The sequence below is a fragment of the Heptranchias perlo genome, chromosome 10 (assembly GCF_035084215.1).
Source record: "Heptranchias perlo isolate sHepPer1 chromosome 10, sHepPer1.hap1, whole genome shotgun sequence".
NCBI classification, from domain to species: Eukaryota; Metazoa; Chordata; class Chondrichthyes; order Hexanchiformes; family Hexanchidae; genus Heptranchias; species Heptranchias perlo.
This window is the reverse complement of record NC_090334.1, coordinates 21,547,395-21,569,984: the sequence shown is the minus strand read 5'-3', so window position 1 is coordinate 21,569,984 and position 22,590 is coordinate 21,547,395. Positions and strand designations below refer to the sequence as shown.

At 41.7% G+C, this 22,590-nt stretch overlaps 1 protein-coding gene across 4 annotated transcripts in view; it reads left to right on the top strand.

The window, feature by feature from the left end:
* The window catches only part of LOC137326330 (spectrin beta chain, non-erythrocytic 1-like), a 269,969-nt gene extending 253,578 nt beyond the window's left edge, over positions 1-16,391 (top strand). For all 4 annotated transcript variants that reach the window (XM_067991316.1, XM_067991314.1, XM_067991315.1 and 1 more), the window contains 3 exons: positions 6,558-6,731; positions 11,411-11,453; positions 15,185-16,391. In XM_067991316.1, coding sequence (XP_067847417.1) covers positions 6,558-6,731; positions 11,411-11,453; positions 15,185-15,370 — 403 coding nt within the window. In that variant the 3' untranslated portion in view covers positions 15,371-16,391. The remainder of the gene's footprint in view (positions 1-6,557; positions 6,732-11,410; positions 11,454-15,184) is intronic.
* The last annotated feature ends 6,199 nt before the right edge of the window (positions 16,392-22,590 follow it).

The window sequence follows — 22,590 nt, the reverse complement described above, 5'->3', positions numbered from 1 at the left end:
TTCTCAAAAGTCGAAAAAAATGTTATATTCTCCGGCACACCTCACCTTGATGATCACAAAAAAAATCCTGTTTTTTTTAATTACAAAAATGTTTCCTTGTTGGCTCAGTGAATAAATTCACTGCTGACAATATCTAACTGTGTTTTCCATCACCTCTCTTGATCCCTCGGCTGCCTCCATGCGACCTGACTACTTGTTGGACAGCAAATCCTAAATGAGTCACAACTTTCTCAAGCTCAATGTTGGGAGGACAGAAGCCTTTAACTTCGGCCCACATCATAAACTTTATTCCCTTGTCACTGATTTCAACCCACTCCCCGCCACCTTTCTGAGGCTGAACCAAACCATCCGTAGTCTTGGCGTTGTGTTCGACCCTGAGCTGAACTCGAAACCCAACATTCTCTCTATCGCCGAAACTTTACTTCCACCTCCACAACACTGCGAACGTCAGTCCTTCTGACAATGAAACCCTTATACGTGCCTTTGTCACCTGCAGATTCAACTACTAAAGGGTCTTCTTGCTGGCCTCTTTTCCTCCACCCTCCGTAATCTCCAATTGGTCCAAAACTGTGCCACATGTATCTTGTTACACACTAAGTCACCACATTCCTCATTGAATTTACACTGGCTCACAATCCTCCAATGCATTTCAAAATCCTTCTCCGCTAATAAATCCATCCACAGCCTTCCCCCACCCATAAAAACTACCCCAAACTCCATCTGTTGATCGAACTTTCACCCATCCCTCCTAATTCTTTCCCTTCCAGGATTAGTGTCCATTTTCATTACGCCAATTTGTGAAGCACCTTGGGATATTCTTTACATTAAAGGTGCCATATCGACACAAGTGGTTGTTGTTGTATGATGCTGAACTATACAGACTAGGAAGATCACCGGTTTATACCCTGGTCATATTTAGTTCATGACAACAGCCAGGGTGGGAGTGAGGACACGACAATTGACCATAGTATTTTGGGCCAGACAGGGATAAAATTTATCCAGTAACCCCTGCAGCGAAGTGCAGGTGCACAGATACCAGCTAAAGGCAGTATCAGACTGCATGTCACCTCCCCGACAATTTAATAGTCAGCAGGCATTCCATTTAGAATCATAGAAAGGTTACAGCACGGAAGGAGGCCATTCGGCGATCAAGTCTGCGCCAGTTCTATGCATGAGCAATCTAGCTAGTCCCACTCCCCTGCCCTTTCCCCGGAGCCCTGCACATTTTTTTGTATCAAGTACTTATCCAGTTCTCTTTTGAAGGCCATGATTGAATCTGCCTCCACCAGTCCCTTGGGCAGTACATTCCAGATCCCAACTACTTGCTGTGTAAAAAGGTTTTCCCGTATGTCACCTTTGTTTCTTTTGCCAATCACCTTAAATCTATGCTCTCTGGTTCTTGACCCTTCTGCCAATGGGAACAGTTGCTCTTTATCTACTCTGTCTAGACCCTTCATGATTTTGAATACCTCTATCAAATCTCGTCTCAATCTTCTTTACTGTAAGGCGAACAATCACAGCTTCTCCAGTCCATCCACATAATTTAAATTCCTCATCCCTGGAATCATTCTAGTAAATCTCTTCTGCACCCTCTCTAAGGCTTTCACATCCTTCCTAAAGTGCGGTGCCCAGAACTGGACACAATACTCCAATTGTGGTCGAACCAGTGTTTTATGAAGGTTCATCATGACTTCCTTGCTTTTGTACTCTATGCCTCTATTTATAAAGCCCAGGACCCCGTATGCTTTTATAATCACGAACGTCTGGGGACTTGTGCCAAAATTGGGAGAGCTGTCCCACAGACTAGTCAAGCAACAGCCTGACATAGCCAAAATCACAGAATCATACCTTTCAGCCAACGTCCCAGACTCTTCCATCACCATCCCTGGGTATGTCCTGTCCCACCAGAGGTGGCGGTACAGTGATATACAGTCAGGAGGGAGTGGCCCTGGGAGTTCTCAACATTGACTCTGGACCCCATGAAATCTCATGGCATCAGGTCAAACATGGGCAAGGAAACCTCCCGCTGATTACCACCTACCGCCCTCCCTCAGCTGATGAATCAGTCCTCCTCCATGTTGAACACCACTTGGAGGAAGCACTGAGGGTAGCAAGGGCACAGAATGTACTCTGGATGGGGGACTTCAATGTCCATCATCAAGAGTGGCTCGGTAGCGCCACTACTGACCGAGCTGGCCGAGTCCTGAAGGACATAGCTGCCAGACTGGGCCTGCGGCAGGTGGTGAGCGAACCAACACGAGGGAAAAACTTACTTGACCTCGTCCTCACCAATCTACCTGTCGCAAATGTAACTGTCCATGACAGTATTGGTAGGAGTGACCACCGCACAGTCCTCGTGGAGACGAAGTCCCGTCTTCGCACTGAGGACACTATCCAACGTGTTGTGTGGCACTACCACCGTGCTAAATGGGATAAATTCAGAATAGATCTAGCAGCTCAAAACTGGGCATTCTTGAGGCGCTGTGGGCCATCAGCAGCAGCAGAATTGTATTCCAGCACAATCTGCAACTTCATGGCCTGGCATATTCCTCACTCTACCCTGGTTCAATGAGGAGTGTAGAAGAGCATGCCAGGAGCAGCACCAGGCGTACCTAAAAATGAGGTGTCAACCTGGTGAAGCTACAACTCAGGACTACGTGCATGCTAAACAGCGGAAGCAACATGCTATAGACAGAGCTAAGCGATTCCACAACCAACGGATCAGATCAAAGCTGTGCAGTCCTGCCACATCCAGTCGTGAATGGTGGTGGACAATTAAACAACTAACGGGAGGAGGTAGCTCTGCAAACATCCCCATCCTCAATGATGGCGGAGTCCAGCACATGAGTGCAAAAGACATGGCTGAAGCGTTTGCAACCATCTTCAGCCAGAAGTGCCGAGTGGATGATCCATCTCGGCCTCCTCCCTATATCCCCACCATCACAGAAGCCAGTCTTCAGCTAATTCGATTCACTCCACGTGATATCAAGAAACGGCTGAGTGCACTGGATACAGCAAAGGCTATGGGCCCCAACAACATCCCGGCTGTAGTGCTGAAGACTTGTGCTCTAGAACTAGCTGCGCCTCTAGCCTAGCTGTTCCAGTACAGCTACAACACTGGCATCTACCCAACAATGTGGAAAATTGCCCAGGTATGTCCTGTCCACAAAAAGCAGGACAATTCAAAATCCGGCCAATTATCGCCCCATCAGTCTACTCTCAATCATCAGCAAAGTGATGGAAGGTGTCGTCGACAGTACTATCAAGCGGCACTTACTCACCAATAACCTGCTCACCGATGCTCAGTTTGGGTTCCGCCAGGACCACTCGGCTCCAGACCTCATTACAGCCTTGGTCCAAACATGGACAAAAGAGCTGAATTCCAGAGGTGAGGTGAGAGTGACTGCCCTTGACATCAAGTCAGCATTTGACCGAGTGTGGCACCAAGGAGCCCTAGTAAAATTGAAGTCAATAGGAATCAGGGGGAAAACTCTCCAGTGGCTGGAGTCATACCTAGCGCAAAGGAAGATGGAAGTGGTCGTTGGAGGCCAATCATCTCAGCCCCAGGGCATTGCTGCAGGAGTTCCTCAGGGCAGTGTCCCAGGCCCAACCATCTTCAGCTGCTTCATCAATGACCTTCCCTCCATCATAAGGTCAGAAATGGGGGTGTTCGCTGATGATTGCACAATGTTCAGTTCCATTCGCAACCCCTCAGATAATGAAGCAGTCCGAGCCCGCATGCAGCAAGACCTGGACAACATCCAGGCTTGGGCTGATATGTGGCAAGTAACATTCGTGCCAGACAAGTGCCAGGCAATGACCATCTCCAACAAGAGAGAGTCTAACCACCTCCCCTTGACATTCAACGGCATTACCATCGCCGAATCCCCCACCATCAACATCCTGGGGGTCACCGTTGACCAGAAACTTAACTGGACCAGCCATATAAATACTGTGGCTACAAGAGCAGGTCAGAGGCTGGGTATTCTGCGGCGAGTGACTCACCTCCTGACTCCCCAAAGCCTTTCCACCATCTACAAGGCACAAGTCAGGAGTGTGATGGAATACTCTCCACTTGCCTGGATGAGTGCAGCTCCAACAACACTCAAGAAGCTCGACACCATCCAGGACAAAGCAGGTCGCTTGATTGGCACCCCATCCACCAACCTAAACATTCACTCCCTTCACCACCGGCGCACAGTGGCTGCAATGTGTACCATCCACAGGATGCACTGCAGCAACTCGCCAAGGCTTCTTTGACAGCACCTCCCAAACCTGCGACCTCTACCTTCTAGAAGGACAAGAGCAGCAGGTACATGGGAACAACACCACCTGCACGTTCCCCTCCAAGTCACACACCATCCCGACTTGGAAATATATCGCCGTTCCTGCATCGTCGCTGGGTCAAAATCCTGGAACTCCCTTCCTAACAGCACTGTGGGATAACCTTCACCACACGGACTGCAGCGGTTCAAGAAGGTGGCTCACCACCACCTTCTCAAGGGCAATTAGGTATGGGCAATAAATGCCGGCCTCGCCAGCGACGCCAACATCCCACGAACGAATAAAAAATTTGCTTTCTCAACCTGCCCTGCCACCTTCAATGATTTGTGCACATATACCCCCAGATCCCTCTGTTTCTCTACCCCTTTTAGGATTGTGCCCTCTAGTTTATGTTGCCTCTCCTTATTTTTCCTACTGAAAAGAATCACCCCGCATTTTTCCGCGTTAAACTTCATCTGCCATGTGTCCGTGCATGCCACCAGCATGTCTATATCCTTTTGAGGTCTATCACTATCCTCCTCACTGTTCACCACCCTTCCAAACTTTGTTTTCAAACATTTACAAATTTTGAAATTGTGCCCTGTGCACCCAAGTCCAAGTCATTAGTATATATCAAGAAAAGAAGTGGTTCCAGCACCGACCCCTGGGGAACACCACTGCACACCTCCCTCCAGTCCGAAAAACAACTGTTCACTACCACTCTCTGTTTCCTGTCATTTAGTCAATTCTGTATCCATGTTGCTATATCCCCCTTTATTCCATGGGCCGCAATCTTAATAGCAAGCCAACCATGTGGCACTTTATCAAATGTTTTTGAAAATCCATATACACCACATCAACTGCATTGCCCTCGTCTACCCTATCTGCTACCTCATCAAAAAACTCTATCAATTTGGTTAAACACGATTTACCTTTGACAAATCCATGCTGGCTTTCCCTAATCAATCCACACTTGTCCAAGTGACTGTTAATTCTGTCCCGGATTATCGTTTCCAAAAGTTTCCCCACCACCGAGGTTAAAGTGACTGGCCTATAGTTACTGGGTTTATCTTTACACCCTTTTTTGAGAAAGGGTGTAATATTTGCAATACTCCGATCCTCTGGCACCACCCTCATATCTAAGGATGTCTGGATGATTATGGCCAGTACCTCCGCAACTTCCACCCTTACTTCCCTCAGCATCCGAGAATGCATCCGATCTGGACCCAGGTGACTTATCTACTTTAAATACCACTAGTCTTTCCAGTACCTCTTCTTTCTCAATTTTTAGCCCATCCAGTATCTTAACTATATCTTCCTTTACTGAGACTCTGGCAGCATCTTCTTCCTTGGTAAAGACAGTTGCAGAGTACTCATTTAGTACCTCGGCCATCCCCTCTGCCTTCGTGAATAGATCTCCTTTATGGTCCCTAATTGGCCCCACCCCTCCTCTTACTCCTCTTACTGTTAACATGTCTGTGGAAGACTTTTGAATTCCCTTTTATGTTGTCCGCTATTCTATTCTCATACACTCTCTTTGCCCCTCTTATTTCCTTTTTCACTTCCCCTCTGAATTTCCTATATTCTCTCTGGTTGGCACTTGTATTATCAACCTGACACCCGTCATACGCCGCTTTTTTCCGCTTCATCTTACTCTCTATCTCCTTTGTTATCCAGGGAGCTCTGGCTTTAGTTGCCCGACCTTTCTCCCTTGTTGAAATGTACCTTCTCTGTATCCGAATCATCTCCTCTTTAAAGGCCGCCCACTATTCAATTACAGTTTTGCCTGCCAATCTTTGATTCCAATTTACCTGGGCCAGATCTGTTCTCATCCCACTGAAATTGGCCCTCCTCCAATTAAGTATTTTTACTTTAGAGTGGTCAGAGTCCTTTTCCAAAGCTATTCTAAAACTTATGATACTATGATTGCTGCTCCCGAAACGCTCCCCCACTGACACTTGCTCCACTTGGCCCGTCTGATTCCCTGGAACCATGTCCAGCACTGCCTCCTTCCTCGTTGGGCCGGAAACACAATGGTCTATCCAGGCTTACAGATGAAAAACGCCCTTTTTGGGTGAAGTATAGTACAGCTGCTGGCATCCATTAAAATTATACCCTAGCATGAATCAATACCTTTGGGAGCAAGGAGAAATTTGTGGGGGGGGTGGTGGTGGAATTGTCAAAATAATTTGTGAAAGAAACATAATTTAGATTGCGTATTTTTTTCAAACATTAGTTTGGATCATCATTTAATTGATTTTGAAAATATATTTATGAACTGTCTCCAAACTTAGGTCATGGACTACCTTATATTGTGCCCTGAAGAGTGGTGAATTTTACTTCTATAAGGATACAAAGAATTGTAGTGCAAATGTAACGTACCATGGAGAAGACCCTCTGAATCTGAAAGGTGCTACATGTGAAGTGGCTGCTGATTACAAGAAGAAAAAATATGTGTTTAAACTGCGGTGAGTAATTACTAAGTAGAACTTATCAGAAGGTTTGATGTTGATAACACGGTGTACAATCGTAGCTAAGATTTTTGTAATAACATGCAAACAAGACTAGAAAAGGGAGATACATCAACAACACGTCCCAAATAATGATAGTAGATGTGATTCCAATACCAAAGAAACAAAACCATTCTGAAATGAGAAGATTCATAGATCCCTCTGCACTGAGAGTACATGGTTATACCCAAAGGTCGACTGGGCTGCACCAAGATATTCTGCATCTGGATGCACCTGGGCGAACTTGCATGATCTTGCGGGAAAGTGGAGTTGAGGTAAAAGATCAGCCACGATCTTATTGAATGGCGGAGCAGGCTCGAGGGGCCCTATGGCCCACTCCTGCTCCTATTTCTCCTGTTCTTATGATTAAACAATTCAGACGAGACCCAGCCTGCATATCTTATTCCAAACACTGGATTCATTACCATTCCTTTTAGATACCTGTTTTACAATCTACTGGTGTGATCTGCAGGTCCAACCAAATTTTCTACAACACTTATAAAAACATAAAGAAAATCCCAAGTCTGTGTTACAATTATTTGTCATCCATATTAGAAAAGCACAGCACTGTTGGGCATGAAGCAAACACATTACAAAATAAATTGTGAAATGGATTTTGTTTTTGAAGCTTGCTGATCTGAGCTAATAATCAAGGTGCAATCTGTCCTCAGTTCTAGATATATTTGTTATTAACTGTCTATATTACAACTGATATATCTGTACATTGTAGGTTAAACTTAATAATGGGCTGTGTCAGTGATGATTATCTGGAGTTGAGCAACACAAAATTCAAGTTTCAGCTGTCCAGTCCCAAGTGATTATTGTGGAGTATTTTATCACAGTTATTTTATGAATTTTCTCACAAACGTTCGGATTTTTTTTGCATGTGCGTGTTTTTGATAGTCAGGATTACCACTGCAGGGGGAAATGAAAAGCAAGTGATGCATGAGTGGATAGTGTGGCAGGTTTGATCATTGACTATATTGGAGCTGAATCTCTGTCCAACCTGTGATGGAACAATAGATTTGGAATTCTCATGGTTAGGGCTGGAATCTATTCACAGACCGTTAATTCTATAAAATCTCCCATTTCTTTCAAAGAAAAAGAAAGGAGCATGCAGACATGAATAGGGTTACAGAAACTGATACACAGTCTTCAGCAAGCAGAACGGTAAACAATTCTATAAGAATAAAAGGGAGGTATAGTTCTCAATAGTGAGTTCCAACAGCTCACTGTTAAGGATTGGTTAGCTAACAGGAAACAGAGAGTAGGCATAAATGGGTCATTTTCAGGTTGGCAAGATATAATGAGTGGAGTGCCACAGGGATCAGTGCTTGGGCCTCAATTATTTACAATCTATATCAATGACTTCGATTGCTGATGACACAAAGGTAGGTAGGAAAGTAAGTTGTGAAGAGCACATAAGGAGTCTGCAAAGAGATATACATAGGTTAAGTGAGTGGCAAAAATTTGGCAGATGGAGTATAATGTGCGAAAATGTGAACTTGCCCACTTTGGCAGGAGGAATAGAAAAGCAGTATATTATTTAAATGGAGATATGCAGGCTGGGTCTCGTCTGAATTGTTCAATCATAAGAACAGGAGAAATGGAGCAGGAGTGGGCCATAGGGCCCCTCGAGCCTGCTCCGCCATTCAATAAGAACTCTGAGGTACAGAGGGATCTGGGTGTTCTAGTACATGAATCACAAAAAGTTAGTGTGCAGGTACAGCAAGTGATTAGGAAGGCAAATGGAATGTTGTCATTTATTGCAAGGGGAATGGAATATAAAAGTAGAGATGTTTTGCTACAGTTGTACAGGGCATTAGTGAGAATACTGTGTGCAGTTTTGGTCTCCTTCTTTAAGAAAGGACATAATTGCTTTGGAGGCGGTACAGAGAAAGTTCACTCGACTGATTCCTGGGATGAGGGTGTTATCTTATGAGGAAAGGTTGGACAAGTTGGGCCTGTATACACTGGAGTTTAGAAGAATGAGAGATGATCTTATTGAAACATATAAGATTCTGAGGGGACTAGAAGGGGTAGATGCTGAGAGGATGTTTCCCCTTGTGGTAGAGACTAGAACTAAGGGCCACAGTTTAAAAATAAGGGGTCTCCCATTTAAGACAGAGATGAGGAGAAATTTTTTCTCTCAGAGGGCTGTGAGTCTGTGGAACTCCCTTCCCCAGAGAGCGGTGAAGGCAGGGACACTGAATATTTTTAAGGCTGAGTTAGATAGATTCCTGATTAACAAGGGAGTCAAAGGTTATAGTAGGTATTCGGGAAAGTAGGGTTGAGGTCACAATCAGATCAGCCATGATCTTATAAAATGGCAGAGCAGGCTCGAGGGGCCGAATGGCCTACTCCTGCTCTTAATTCGTATGTTCAAATGTTCGTAAATAAAATCATCAGAACAAGTTCCATATACAAGCTGAGAGCAGTGTCCGTGCTTCTCATTAGATCTATTTATATGATACCGAGGTGAAACAGAAAAGTTGAGAGAGTGGCAGGGAAGAAACCTGACCAAATGGGGCTTGATCATCACAGGTCTGTGATAGAATGTGTGGTCCACCTTCCTGAGTTGTCAGACGAGCAGCGTTTTTAACAAACTATTATCGGGTATCCCCAGAGCTTTTCGTGATAGGAGGCCTGTATCTCTGATATGTCAGTTACTTACATATTTGACCAAAACTTCCCTCCTCTTTTCTGTTGACGTATTCATGAAACTTCGACAAACCATATGTTATAAATCATTTGTTCCTGATCAATCTGGAGTTTGGGGTACTGGCCTCAGAAGATATAGTCAATGAACAGAGGTGTGTCTGGAACCAGGCACAGTTCTATTTAATTGGCATTGTTTAATTCTGGTGGTAAACATTGAGCTTCTGTGCCACAGGGTGGCATAATGCAGGCTGGATTCCCCAGTTAGCTCGGTTCCCACTTCGGGAGTGCTGATCTGTGATTGCAACAGCCTGCATCAGAGGGGAAGTGAAACATGGTTTTGTTTTATTTAAATTTAATTTATTAATAACAACTTCCAACTTAATGATTTCCATATTTGGGAGGGGGGTGTAAAATCAATATGTTTCTTGCAGTCTGAGAACATTTAAGACAAGTTCTTTTTTTTCCCAAGAAGTCAATATTCTCAATTTATGTTACCAATCTATTAATACAATGTTTTGTGAAAATGACCATTTAATTGTCAGTGGGTACTAATACCTCAAAAAAATATATATATACAACAAAAGGGCATCAGTACGTGCACATTCAAATCATGTTTTTTTTTTGTGAGAACCACTGATCCTTAATAAGTTATCAAATACTTGTTCAGTACCTGGTCTGACGGAACCTCCAGTTGAATCTGGCTGAAGCGAGCTTGACTTGCCTGCCCTTTCAGCTCAGAAGTAAGAGTCTGGCCTGACTGAAGAATTAGGGAATAAATTACAGTGAGCGTGGGAGGCACTTGTATACATAAATGCCTCACAGATCGATAGCATAATGCCAGTATAACTTCAGCTACTTTTAATTTACTGGCATTATTTGCATTTTATTGAGGTTGCAGTTTATACAATATTAAAAATGTACAGATGGTAGAGGGGAGCATAAGGCTGGAATTAAACCTGCAGGTTGTTCTGGGAGTGCCTGGGTTTGAATCACCTCTCCAAAATTAGAGGAGCTTTTGTTTGTTTAAATAGCAGATACATTTAAAGAAACCTAACCTCAGTTTTAAAAAAAATTATACCTATTTTAATACATTTTCTGATTTTGATTTAAAAATATGTTTCACAACTAGTTGTTATTCATTACCAAACTTAATAGGAGTCAGGCTGGGACTGTTAACATTTTTACTTTGTTGTTGCTCTTTTGTACTTGACTGTATGTCCTAAGGTAGTCTTCATTACTCACCGTTAATTTAAATTACACAATAACTACTTCCAGATTATTGAATGAAGGGTATTTATTTATTACTTAATAAAGTAGTATCGCAACAAGTTAAATACACAGACATATTTTTTAAAGCTGCTCAGAAACATTTTGGTGAAAGGCCGATGTGGAGTTGGATGACCTGACTGAATCCCTGGTGTGATCTGCAGTCTCATTGCTCGCTCCTAATGAGCCACTGTTCCATTTATCTGTTACCTTTTTGTTATTTGAAACTCCTGAACACACCTGGCAAATAGCGCCACCTTCAGCGCCCAGGAGGATAGTCCGTTTATGCTAAGAACTTGTGAACTATTGTAGGAATAAGTATTTCAGTTTTCCTGTGTAGAATTTGTTTAAATCCCACCTCTTTTTCTGCTGAGTCCACAAATTTTAGCTTTTGTTTTCCAATGGAAAGAGCCTGATGCCAGTAATGCATTACCCTTTTATAAATAGAATAATACCTACTTAAAGGGGATTTGCAAAGCTTTAAAGTAGTTGAGGAATTCAGATGCCAGGATAAACTGCGACAGCAAAGCTTGAGTTATTTATAAACATGTGACTCCAGACTGCGTTGCAGCCTTTAACCTCCTCCCAGTTATCTGTTGTAACTAAAAATCCAAAGAAAGAATATTTAATGATCTTGTTCAACTATGACCAATGCTGTTATATGTGGAAGCATGCATTTTAAATATGTTGTGCTTGGGCTTCCATTTCAGGTTGAACAATGGTTGTGAATACCTGTTCCATGGCAAGGATGAGGTGAGTGATTCTGACACTCATGTATTCTGTTCAAAGCAAATATTCCTTTGGTAACAATTGTGTCAAAATAATCCATCACTAATTTTGATTAATGACTAAGTGCAATTCATACAGCGGGAGTGATTTTATATATCTTTGGGGCACTTATATTAAACCATTTTCTACAATTCCAGTACTAAGCATATCCAAGTCATGTAGTAAATGGATCAGTCCACATCTAGACAGTATCTATACTCTACAAAAATGCATTATAAGCACAGAAAAAAAAGCAAAAACCCAGGTGAGAGGTGTAGTGGGAGAGTGGGCTGGAAATGGGGAGGGGTTGAGGGGCAAGAGGGAGGGAGAGTAGGCGAAGGGAAGAAAGACAGGCAAGGGGAAGGAAACAAAGCCTGGGGGAGGGGGAGAATGGTCTGCCTTAACATATTGGCACTGACTGTACCATTTACCATTAATCTTGTGAGGAAAGTTGATTTCTACCTGGTGCAATTAAACTATTTTGCTGTTTGACTGAAGAGCATTGTGGTGAGCTGCACTGAGACGGTAGTGAAATTTTAAAAAGTTTTTGTGGTACAGGTATGATTTGTCTATGACATCCAATCTGAGAATAATATTTTTATGTATTTATTGTACATCTGCTGAACAATGGGCAAAGGAACGGCCACAGGAGAAGGGTGGGGGACAGGGAGAATAGAACTGTCCGTGTCAAGCCAAGCTAAGAATGAGCCAATGGCTGACTGGCACAGGGTGGGCAACAACAGGAGCAAAAGGAATTTTTCTCTGGGGACAACAAAACTTTACTTGTGGTGGAGTCACTCGTCGGAATCCCTCCCCCCAACAATGAGTTACACAAATTCCAGGGGAGAGAAAGAGGCAGGTTTGAAGTGATCTGGAGCGGGAAACTATGCGGGATAAGGTAGGGTGGGAGAGGGAGGGAGGTGGGCCTAAAAAGTGGCTGGCCAGGCCACGTGAATATCAGACCAAGAGGCAGTGAATTGAGGGGGAGATGACAATCTAATCCGTTGGTCGAGTTGAGCTAGAAAAAGCCTCCAGATAGACTAAGATTTGCAGGGAGAAAATATGAAGAGAAAGTGCTCCCAGCAGTTCAAAATAACTGTTTAAAAGGCCTGAGCATGCAGAAAGGTAAGTCCTGGCTTGGGGACCAGACCAAAATCTTTGTCCTGGGATTACGAAAGAGCCCATAATAGAGGTAGGGAAAGCAGGCTGGGGCTGGAAGTAGTGGCCCAACGTAGCCTGAAGTGGGGAAAAAAATAAAAATCCAAAATGGTGACAATTTGGAGCTGAGCTGAGAACCTGAAACTAATTTAATGCCCCACAGTCTCACCCAGTGGCCAGAGCTTGGAACTGCAGGCAGACCTGAAACACAATTTGAAATATTCGTCCATCTCAGCCTGTCACATCAATGGGAAAACCTTATTAAAGTTGTAACATGCCAGGCATGTCCAGGTGTGGATACAATGGGCATGATTTTAACTTTGAAGTCTGGGTGCGTGGGGGCAAATAAAATCGGGTATTTCCGGAGCGGGAAGGAATCCTGGCTCCAACCCGCCGAAAAACGCACATGACCCAGACCCATCTGGGTGCGTGCGGGGTTCACGAACCATTGCCGGTGGGATGATATTTGAAGTATTTAAAGTTGTTGGAATCTTCATTAATATTGTTAACCATGCTGGGAAGCGATTTCAGCGCTGCCATAACGTGTCTCCCGTGCTGTGTGAAGCACGCCATGGGAAACTAGGCGGGTTGCAGTCGGCAGCCATTTGGACATTTAAATCCCTGTTTGACAGATGTTGAGGAGGAGGAACTCATCGGCACAGCAGCGGCTCACATGGCTGCTCGTGAGGCCAGAGAGTCACTAATATTTGAACGATTCTCATAAGGACATCTGCAAAGTGAAGATAGTCCAGTCCTCAGACCATCTGGAAAGAGCAGCACCAACACCAGGCGACCCCCCCACCCCACCTCCCGCAGAAAGTAGTCCTACAACTACACATACACCCACTGTGAACTGGGTGGCATCACGTCGCCATTAATAATGAAGCTCATGAAAGGGCGTTATCACAAAAGCCAGTCAAGAATGGGCAAGACGTGGCAGTAGTGGTGACAATGCTAACATTTAATGTGAATTTAACAAAGACCAAATATAAATGAAAAACATGACAGTCTGTCAGACACCCTTGTGCATTCCCTTTGTGATCACCAAACCTTAGCCTTTCGCTTCCCACTGCTTCTACATGCTGCATCCCATGTGGCTGTAGCAGAGGTAGTGGCAGGTTGCTCATGTTCATGCCCTGACCGATTAGATGCTTTGGGCCGACGCCCTCTGGATTTTGGAGCCCGTGAGGGCCCCGCCAAAGACTGCTCCACCTATGCAGGGGCAGACTCGGCCACTTGGAGAGGAGGCAGCATTGTGACTACTGGTTAAGGGGGTGGCAACAGGTGAGGGGTGAGAGTGGCATCCTCACTTCCATGTCCCCTTTCGCCATCATCCCTCTCCTGGGCCAGGTCCGTAGCACTCCTACCACCTGCTGGACAACAGTTTGGAGGACATGTATGATGCCTTGGAAACCCACCTGTAAAGTTTCTGTCTGCCTGTTTAAGGTGGCAGAATGTTATTCATCCTGAGTCTGCACGACTGTTGTCAGGGCCTGAATGAACTCATTTGTGAGCCGTGCTTGAAGCTTAATGGAGGCTAGCCTTCTCTCCATCGCAGACATTCGCGCACTCCATTGGACTCCTCCATCCTCTCCGCTATTGTGGAGAGTGTGCATGGCATCTGTTCCAGTACCTCGCAAATGTGCTGCTGTCCCTCGATCATTCTGCTTCTAAAGGATAGCCCCCCGGGGTTCAGCATCTGCGTCCAGCTGAGCAGAGCTTGGAGAGGAGTGCGCCCACCGACGCGAACTCTCCACAGCTGCCTCTGCCACCAGTGTCTGCCCTTGCTCACTTATGTGCGGTGAGTCACCAGGTGCCAACCCAACTAACTGAGTAATAGGACCCACCGAGGTGTGAGTATCTGCACTGGTGGATGGCTCATTAAGATGTGATGGTGCACCCTCAGAGGCCGGGAGCGCCTCTGAGGAATCGCCCTCTCTCACCACTTTGGTCACTGAAGGGTCTGGAAGAGAACAGAAGGCACCGACGTTAAACCCGGAAATAAAGCCGGGTTGCAGTCGCGACCCAAAAAACCCCAACTATTTTCAATTCCCACCCGCCCCCAACCCACCGGTTCTTCGGGTTTAAAATCACCCCTATGGTCTGTGAAGGCAATGGGTTTGATTCGCCCACTTCCTGTGGCCTTCACTCACCACCTTCTCGCAGCAGAATCAGGGAGGTATGGTATTGGAGATTGAACCTGCATCTCACTGCTCTGAGCCATGCCACTCCCACAGACCATACTTCTTGGGAAATGTTATTGGGACTCAGCTGTGTAATGTGTAGAGCTTGAAATGGAATGATATGTGCCAGGTGTTTTACAAATGGGCACAAATTAAACTGATACTTTTGTTGTGGAATGCACTGACAGCAAGCACTTTTGGGTCACAGTGTTAATACAAAGGAGGTACTTTTGATGTATTTACTGCCAATTATTGTACTTGAAGACATAATGGTACAGATTAAATGAAATACTTTGACATCCTGCACCCTCACCTGTCATGGCGCAGATAAACAAGTTGTGTTCTGTGTTATGGACGTCTCTTTTACTCTTGTAGGAGGAGATGCATAACTGGATCCAAAATCTCAACATAGCAATAGCAGAACATGACAAGCCACAGAGTGCAAGACATGGTGAAGCCAGGGCACATACCCTCCCTCTCCCATCTGTGATCGCTCAAGAAACAAGTCCCGGCAAAAAGGACAAAGAAAAAAGATTCAGCCTTTTTGCGAAAAAGAAATGATTGTTGTTGAAAAAAGAAGAAAAATGTTTTAGTGCCTAACTTAGAAAATGGTGGTAGTGCTCAAACTGCACCAATGGGGGGAAACCAGTTACTGCAAATGTAAATATACATTTCACCTTTATAGAGAGTGATGCGAAAGCAACTTTTTTTAATTTACTGAAACCGTGCACGTCATCCCAAACAAAAAAATGCTGAGAGTTATTTTTTAAATGATTTACAGTTGTACATGTATTTTGGCAGAAACTGCAACACATTTTTTTCCACAGTAAATTCTTACAGTCCCTGCTAATGGCCGAGAAATGCAAATTTAGATTAAATGGAGCTTTAAGATCACAGCGAGTTACCCAAACACATTCATTGTTTGTTATTGAGCCATCACGTTAGTAACTGTTCTTGTATTAGGCTAGTTGCTCAAACATTCTGTGAAACTATTATGGAACAGTAGGACTCCAGTAACACTATCTTTAAATTAAATTACCAAAGAATATTAAAAAAAAGTCTATAACAATTCTAAGCAGAGGCCAAGTTTTTCAAAACTAAAAGAAGTGACTATATTATTGGACAGGTAACCATGTAATATTGATAAATGTAAGTGGTTCATCTTGGAAATGGTTAAAAATGCCAAGTTTGTACTTTAAACATCGAAAGCTGAATGCATATATTTTGTACATTTTGGCATGTGTTTTTGTAGTGTTGCCATCGATTTTGTTTTCGCAAATTAAGAATTTTTTCAAATTTGTAGAAGCCTTTTCTGGTCAAACTGCCTTCATGGTGTAAGAGTTCTTCAGGCCACTGTGTATTGTGTAAATGTGTTTATGAAGATTTCATCTGTTCATTATTTCTAGCAAAATCAAGCATGTTCTTTTTGGAAATCTTCACCAACATCTACAGTGTCACCACACACAGTGACCAGAGAAGTCCCTGTCTTTATATGTTATGTTTTTTAAAAATTATTTTTATTTGTTACTGGCTGTTGCTTTCAAAGGGCTTTTTATTAAAACTGCATTCATATTTCTATTAACGACATTAAATGACACAATCACCTATTTGTTTCCAAGATGTTAAAACATTTTCAACCAGGTGTTCTTGGACTAAGTGCTGTAGAAGCTCCCTCAGTATTTTAATTGAGTTAGAAATGACAACTAGACACTTGCACAATGTGATACTGCCACATGAAATGGAATTGAAAAGAAAAATCAATGTACAGACAAAAAATGTGCTTGCTTTTTATTTTTGTTTCAATCATAGTCTCCTTTCTGTTCTATATTTTACCTGTTTGAAATTCTTCATTTGACAATTTTGTCCAAAAACAATGGCATGGAAATGTGACAAGCTATTATTATGCTTTTTAGGTTTAATGTTATAATTTGTTTTTTATTGATATAGCTCTGAATTATCTATAGTTATATCAAATCAAACAAAATCTATGCATTACCCCTGTAAAGTTGCAAATCTCATTGGGGAGTTGTTTAGGTAATAAATTTTTTTAACTGAAAAAATATAGGTTCAATACTTTCTTTGCAAACTTTTCTCATACCTCATTGTTACAGACTTGCAGGAACTAGTTTGTCCTTGAAAGAGGACCTCTGCACTGACTTCAGGCATTTTATAAAACAGCTGGTCCCTCAAAGCAGGATCAAATATGAATCATTATTATATGACTGAGACTGTCATCAAGTGGTCACTGTGGAAAGGTGATCATTAAGACAACTTCAGCCACGATGAAAGAAAAAGTTTATAATGGCAGGGAGACTTATAAAGTGCCAGTTTGATATAATGAGGTATGACTGAATCTATGGTAGTTACTTTGACGTTCAGGGATGCAACAATTACAAATTGTTTGCTGCAGTCTGTTTTATCTGTGTAACATGTGTACAGACATGTTTACTAAAGTTGACTTGAGCTACTGACCCAACTAAACTCATTTAATTTTTAACCAGCGAATGTATTCTCAGCCTTTCTCAAATGCCTGACAGTATCTCACCTTTTGGGCATCTGTTTGATATTATTCATTGCCATGGTAGTGTAACCATTGCCACTGATGTCCAGAATTCCTCAAGAGCTAAGCCTCATCACACTCCCTCACGGTCATCAAGAGTGTTAAATAGATGTGCACATTGTTCGCAGGCTAAAAGTTAATTCTCAGTTTCCATCAGTCGAAGTATTTGTCAGGCAGATGGTATAACAAAAGAATTATGATAAAAATGATGAAAGAGTGAATAACAAAGGTGTGTGGGGGGTGCAGAGTTGCTTTTGGGCTGGTTTGTGTTAGAATGACGCAGCCAACTAGCAAGGGGTTGCAGATATCTCGGTAACTAATTCCCTGAATAACCTATATTTATATACAGTGTTCTGTATAAAGCAAAAATGAAAAACAAAGGTAAGAGTCTCCTCATGTTAATGGGTGGCACCGATAATCAGACACTTTTTAATAGTCAGATTTTTTTGGGGAGGAGGTGAAGCATTTTGCTTGCCAAAGCAAAGGATATCAATACTGTAGAATGGAACATCTTTCCATTTTCTAGCACGTAAGGTCAGTATCAAACAGTCTTAGGCCAGCTTTATCACTGTCAAAAATTAAATCTCGCTCTATACTGCCCAAAGAATGTGCCTTAACGCAACCTCAGAAGAGCACTTATGATATGCCAGTGTGATTTTTTTATTCCACTTCCCACACCTGCCACCATCATGGCAACTCTTAAGTGAGATTGCCAGTTTAGTACATAATTGTATAGAGCTTTGTATTTGGTTTTGTATTCACTGTTTATGCCCAGTGAGGCTGGGTGTAGCTGCCTAATTTCATAAAAGATGCTTAAAGTAAACAGGAGACTTTCATTCCACTGACAGTTATTAGATTTGAACCCAGGTGCCAGAAGAGAATGGTGACCTATTATGTGACCAAGTCGCCTTCATTTTTTCCCATTTCCCTTTGAGTGATGAAACCAATTTAGTGCCAAATCGTGAATAGCTTTGTATTGCAGAGCTGCTCCAACTCAGAACTAGGTTGAGAGTGCCCAAATAATTACAACCAGAAAAGAGGTGATTTATTCCACTAATCTGGGTGAAAGGGTAGTGTGCTGACCCACTGTGCTATCCAGCCTCTCTAGCTGGGATCTTTAAATGAAGCCAAGATATTCAGCAGATACTGGGTCCAAGACGAGTCAGGTTTGACTTCAATTTCAGTCGTTGTTCTGGTGGTCTGAGGCTGAAATCTAATCTTAACTTTGGAATCGCTCTATTGGGTTGGCTCTTTGAAGCCAAAGTTTGGGTCAGTGACAATCCAAAGAACATGGGATTTAACCACCCAAACAGCAAAGCCCCAAAAATTCAAGCCTACAACATTTGTATGTTGCCAAATGTGAAAGGATGTAGGAAAACTTTAGTGGTGTAAGCATCAAATTTCTCCTTTAACTTATTTTCCAGAGAATCCAGAACAATTTAGCATCTAAATATAATGTTGCTTCATAAACATTCTAAGACATCCGCAGTGTTGTAATAAACTTAGGAGTAGAGTTTCCACTTTGGGTGCAAATTGTGCCCGAAAATTGCACCAGTTAGGTTGCAGTTCAAGTTTCCGCTAAAATATATTTGCATAATCACAAAGGTAAAATCTTCAATGAACCAGCGCAATCCAGCAGCTTAATAGAAGGTAATCATTTATTCTTTTTTCTTTGCAATAAAAAGTATTCATTGATGTATTTAAGATGTATTTAAGAGTGGTAAGCTGGTGCAGTTTTATTAATACAGCTGAAAATGTTTTTTTTAACAAAAAATAAGCATTTTTAATAAGTGTGTCTAGTCCTCCATCTGTGAGTAAACTGATCTTAAATCACTGAAAATTACTTAAAAAAATCTATACTGAACCATTTACTACTTTCATTGGTGTACACTAGTCAGTTTATTGGTGAACTAAATATTTTTTAATATGTAAAAACATTTAAAACTTGTCTACTAGTGCCTGTGTGCCTTAGACAACGAGCTTAATTTGAAGACCCTTCTCGAACTGTCGCAAACGGGTGCAATCGGCAGAAACTCGCCATCCTCGCTATTTCCATCTGGGGGTGTGGCCAATTTTGTGGGTGGGGCCAGCTGATTTTTGAATCAGCGCAAAAGATTGCGGAAACTTTATTTATGCTCAATTATCCACTATATTTTACACTGGTTCGTGCGGATTGCTCAATCTAGCGGAAACTCTACCCCTAGAATCTATAATGATCCTAGCTTTGAATCAAATAAAGACACTATTCAGCTGAACAGGCCATTAAGCAAATGATATTTATGAAACACTGTTAGAATACTTCAAGACACTGAAATATTTTCTCTCCTAAAAATATGGCCTGGTTTCAGTTTATATTATGATGCACTCATATTAGCCCAGTGAGGAGGTTTGGAAACCCTGCACTCCCAGAATATCGGAAACAGCACCATGCAAGTTCATTATAGAACATCATTGAAATTTCAGAGAAATTAAAAGCAACCCAAAGCCTATAGTAAGTGCCAGATGCTGGAATCGGTCTTCAGTTAATTAATATCATCAGTTAAACCTTATGCTTTAATCAGCTCTCAGTCCCCCTATTCAAGCATAAAACAGCTGGGGACATTCACACTAACTCTTAACAACTTAGCATTGCACATTTATACTTCTTGTACTCCGTGGTAAAATTATTTTTTCTCACATCATTTATTTCTCTAAAATCCCACTGATAATATGATCATAAATATCACTCAGTTTTAATAAAAACAAAGTCAATAGACTTTGGAAACTTTTTTTATTGTTTTAGAGACAGGCTGTAAATTGATTGTTTTTTCTTGAATGTGGTGTAGATTTGCTGCAGCAGTCCTCACTGGAATAAAACATCACATATTTTAATAATGCATTCACAGCTCATCTCTCAATGTATTTGACTTTTTCATCTTTTTGTTCAATGTTTTTGCTTTGTTTGTGTTTTTGTGTGAAAGTGACCATGCTTGAATTTTTTTTGGCGCACTTCTGTCCACTGAGCACTTCCAGGTGCAAGTTGGTAATTGGCACCTCCTTGTAAATGTAACCTCCTGAAAATCAGCTACTTCTGGTGCAGCTGTTTTGTTTCTACATTTCGGTGGTGCACACCCCTTATGTGAAATGGAGAACAAGTTAAAGCCCTCGATTTAATTGAAAGCAGGTTTTTAGAACTGCATATTGACAGTGTAATGAACTGGTTAATGAGTAACCTGGTTTGCAAGTGGATTGTGAATCATGCAAGTTAATTACAGCAGTTAACCCTGCTTTTAAATTTCTTAAGTGTGCAGACTCCTGCTGTTACACTCATGCTGCAGCCAAGGCCTTGCTTAAGGAAGAAGTTGTACCAGGTAGCATTTTGATTTTCAATATGGTCTCTTAGGATTGGTATTTCTGAATCAGATTGTTGTCATCAAAATTACTCTAGACAGATAAATGAAATTTCTTTTTGGCTGCTTATGCACCATATGTCTGGTATGTTGTTACAGCCCTGAATTCTTTGACATTTATATTACACAGCCCACTCTATACACTGTGATGCACAATTTTATGGTTGGGATACATTCTGTATACATCACATTCCAGTGACAATTTTAGCTATTGCACAGATTTTAGTCAATCAAAGCTCATGTTAAACATAGTCACTGAGTTGATAAATTGCCTGTACAACTTAATCACTTTTTAAAAATTTTTTTTTCCAGTTATAGATGTAAATTAATTGAAATGAAACCTAAATAAAATTAAGGTTACCAATATAGCACAAAACTCATTTGTTTAGAAGTGTTATTCAGTGAGTTATGTGTGTTATTCACAAGGCAGAAAGTTACAAGTACCAGACTGTGGCTTTGTCCTTCATAAGCTGAAACAGTACTGTTACTAAAGTTTATTTTGTTTATTAAAGAATCATATTTTTACAAAATAAATTATTAAACAACAATGTAAAATGCATCAAAGTACTGTTCTGAGGATTAACAATTGAATATTAGATGCGGGCAGCCCAGCTGTAATAAGACCTTGTGGTGTCATCGATTGGAACAACTCACCAATAATAAACTCGAAGTGCTCAAATTTCATGACCCAAATTGTATCCAAAGCTTGAATTTCAAAAGCTTCCCTCTAAATAATTGTTCTCATGCGCTTTATAAAAATTATACACATAAGGCTTACAAGCACTCCATTTTTATTGGATCACCATATTTTAATTCAGCTTTCAGTTATGTACACTCCAATTATTGCTGGAAGTAAAATCTGGGTTGACAATGAAATGAGTTTAGCTCTATTGCTTTGTGTAGCTGTGTTGATCTTCAGCTTGTGAAAGGTTACACAAATTTCTCTGCAAAGGCAATATGTTCATGGGCAGGATTCAAAGTAACCAAGGTCGCTTGATCAATTGTTCATCCACGTTCCTTGTAAAGGTAGTTTAATAAAAGTTATATTTATGGTAGACAGCTGTTTAGCTGACAACTTGAGACATTGAGTATTAATTAACAATGCACGTTCATGTATAAATCACTTTAAAGAATGTGATGTATAATGAAAAAGGTCTTTTTTGTGAAAAAAGAAATATTTCTATATGCATTTTAATAGGCAGTGACTATGGGGGTGCACTTGGATTTTTTTTAAAAATGGTTATCAGTAAAACTGCCAATTGTGCTTGGAATCAAAATTGACCGTGTTTACTGGAAGAGTTAAGAGAACATTTATCCATCTAGTGAACATTTTGTCTACTTTTCCTAAATTACATTAACACTGACATAATAAAACTTTAGCTGAACAAGAAAATGTTGTTGTATGATCTCACGGTGACACTGGAAGATTAGATGACAACAGTCAATGACTCATTTAAAGCTAAGTCATATGATTACTTGTTCATGGCGTCACCATAGAATCATAAAAGTTTACGGCACAGAAGGAGGCCATTTGGCCCATCGTGTCTGTGCTGGATGATGTGTCATCTAATGATGTGAATGAGTGTTGCAACTTGCAGTCATGTATTTTATGATTATAGCACTTATCTTTATTCTTTCTACCAAAGTTTATCTCTATGGTAACCTAACTTACCAGTGTAGCAACTAACTGCCTTTTGATGTCTCTAAAGTCTGCAACTCAACTACCCTTAATAGCAGATTATTCCAGACATTTCTCTCCCTGTATGTGACAAGGTTCTTTCTGATTTACATCTGCTTTCCTTAATTTCTATTATGACCTATGCTCCAATGAG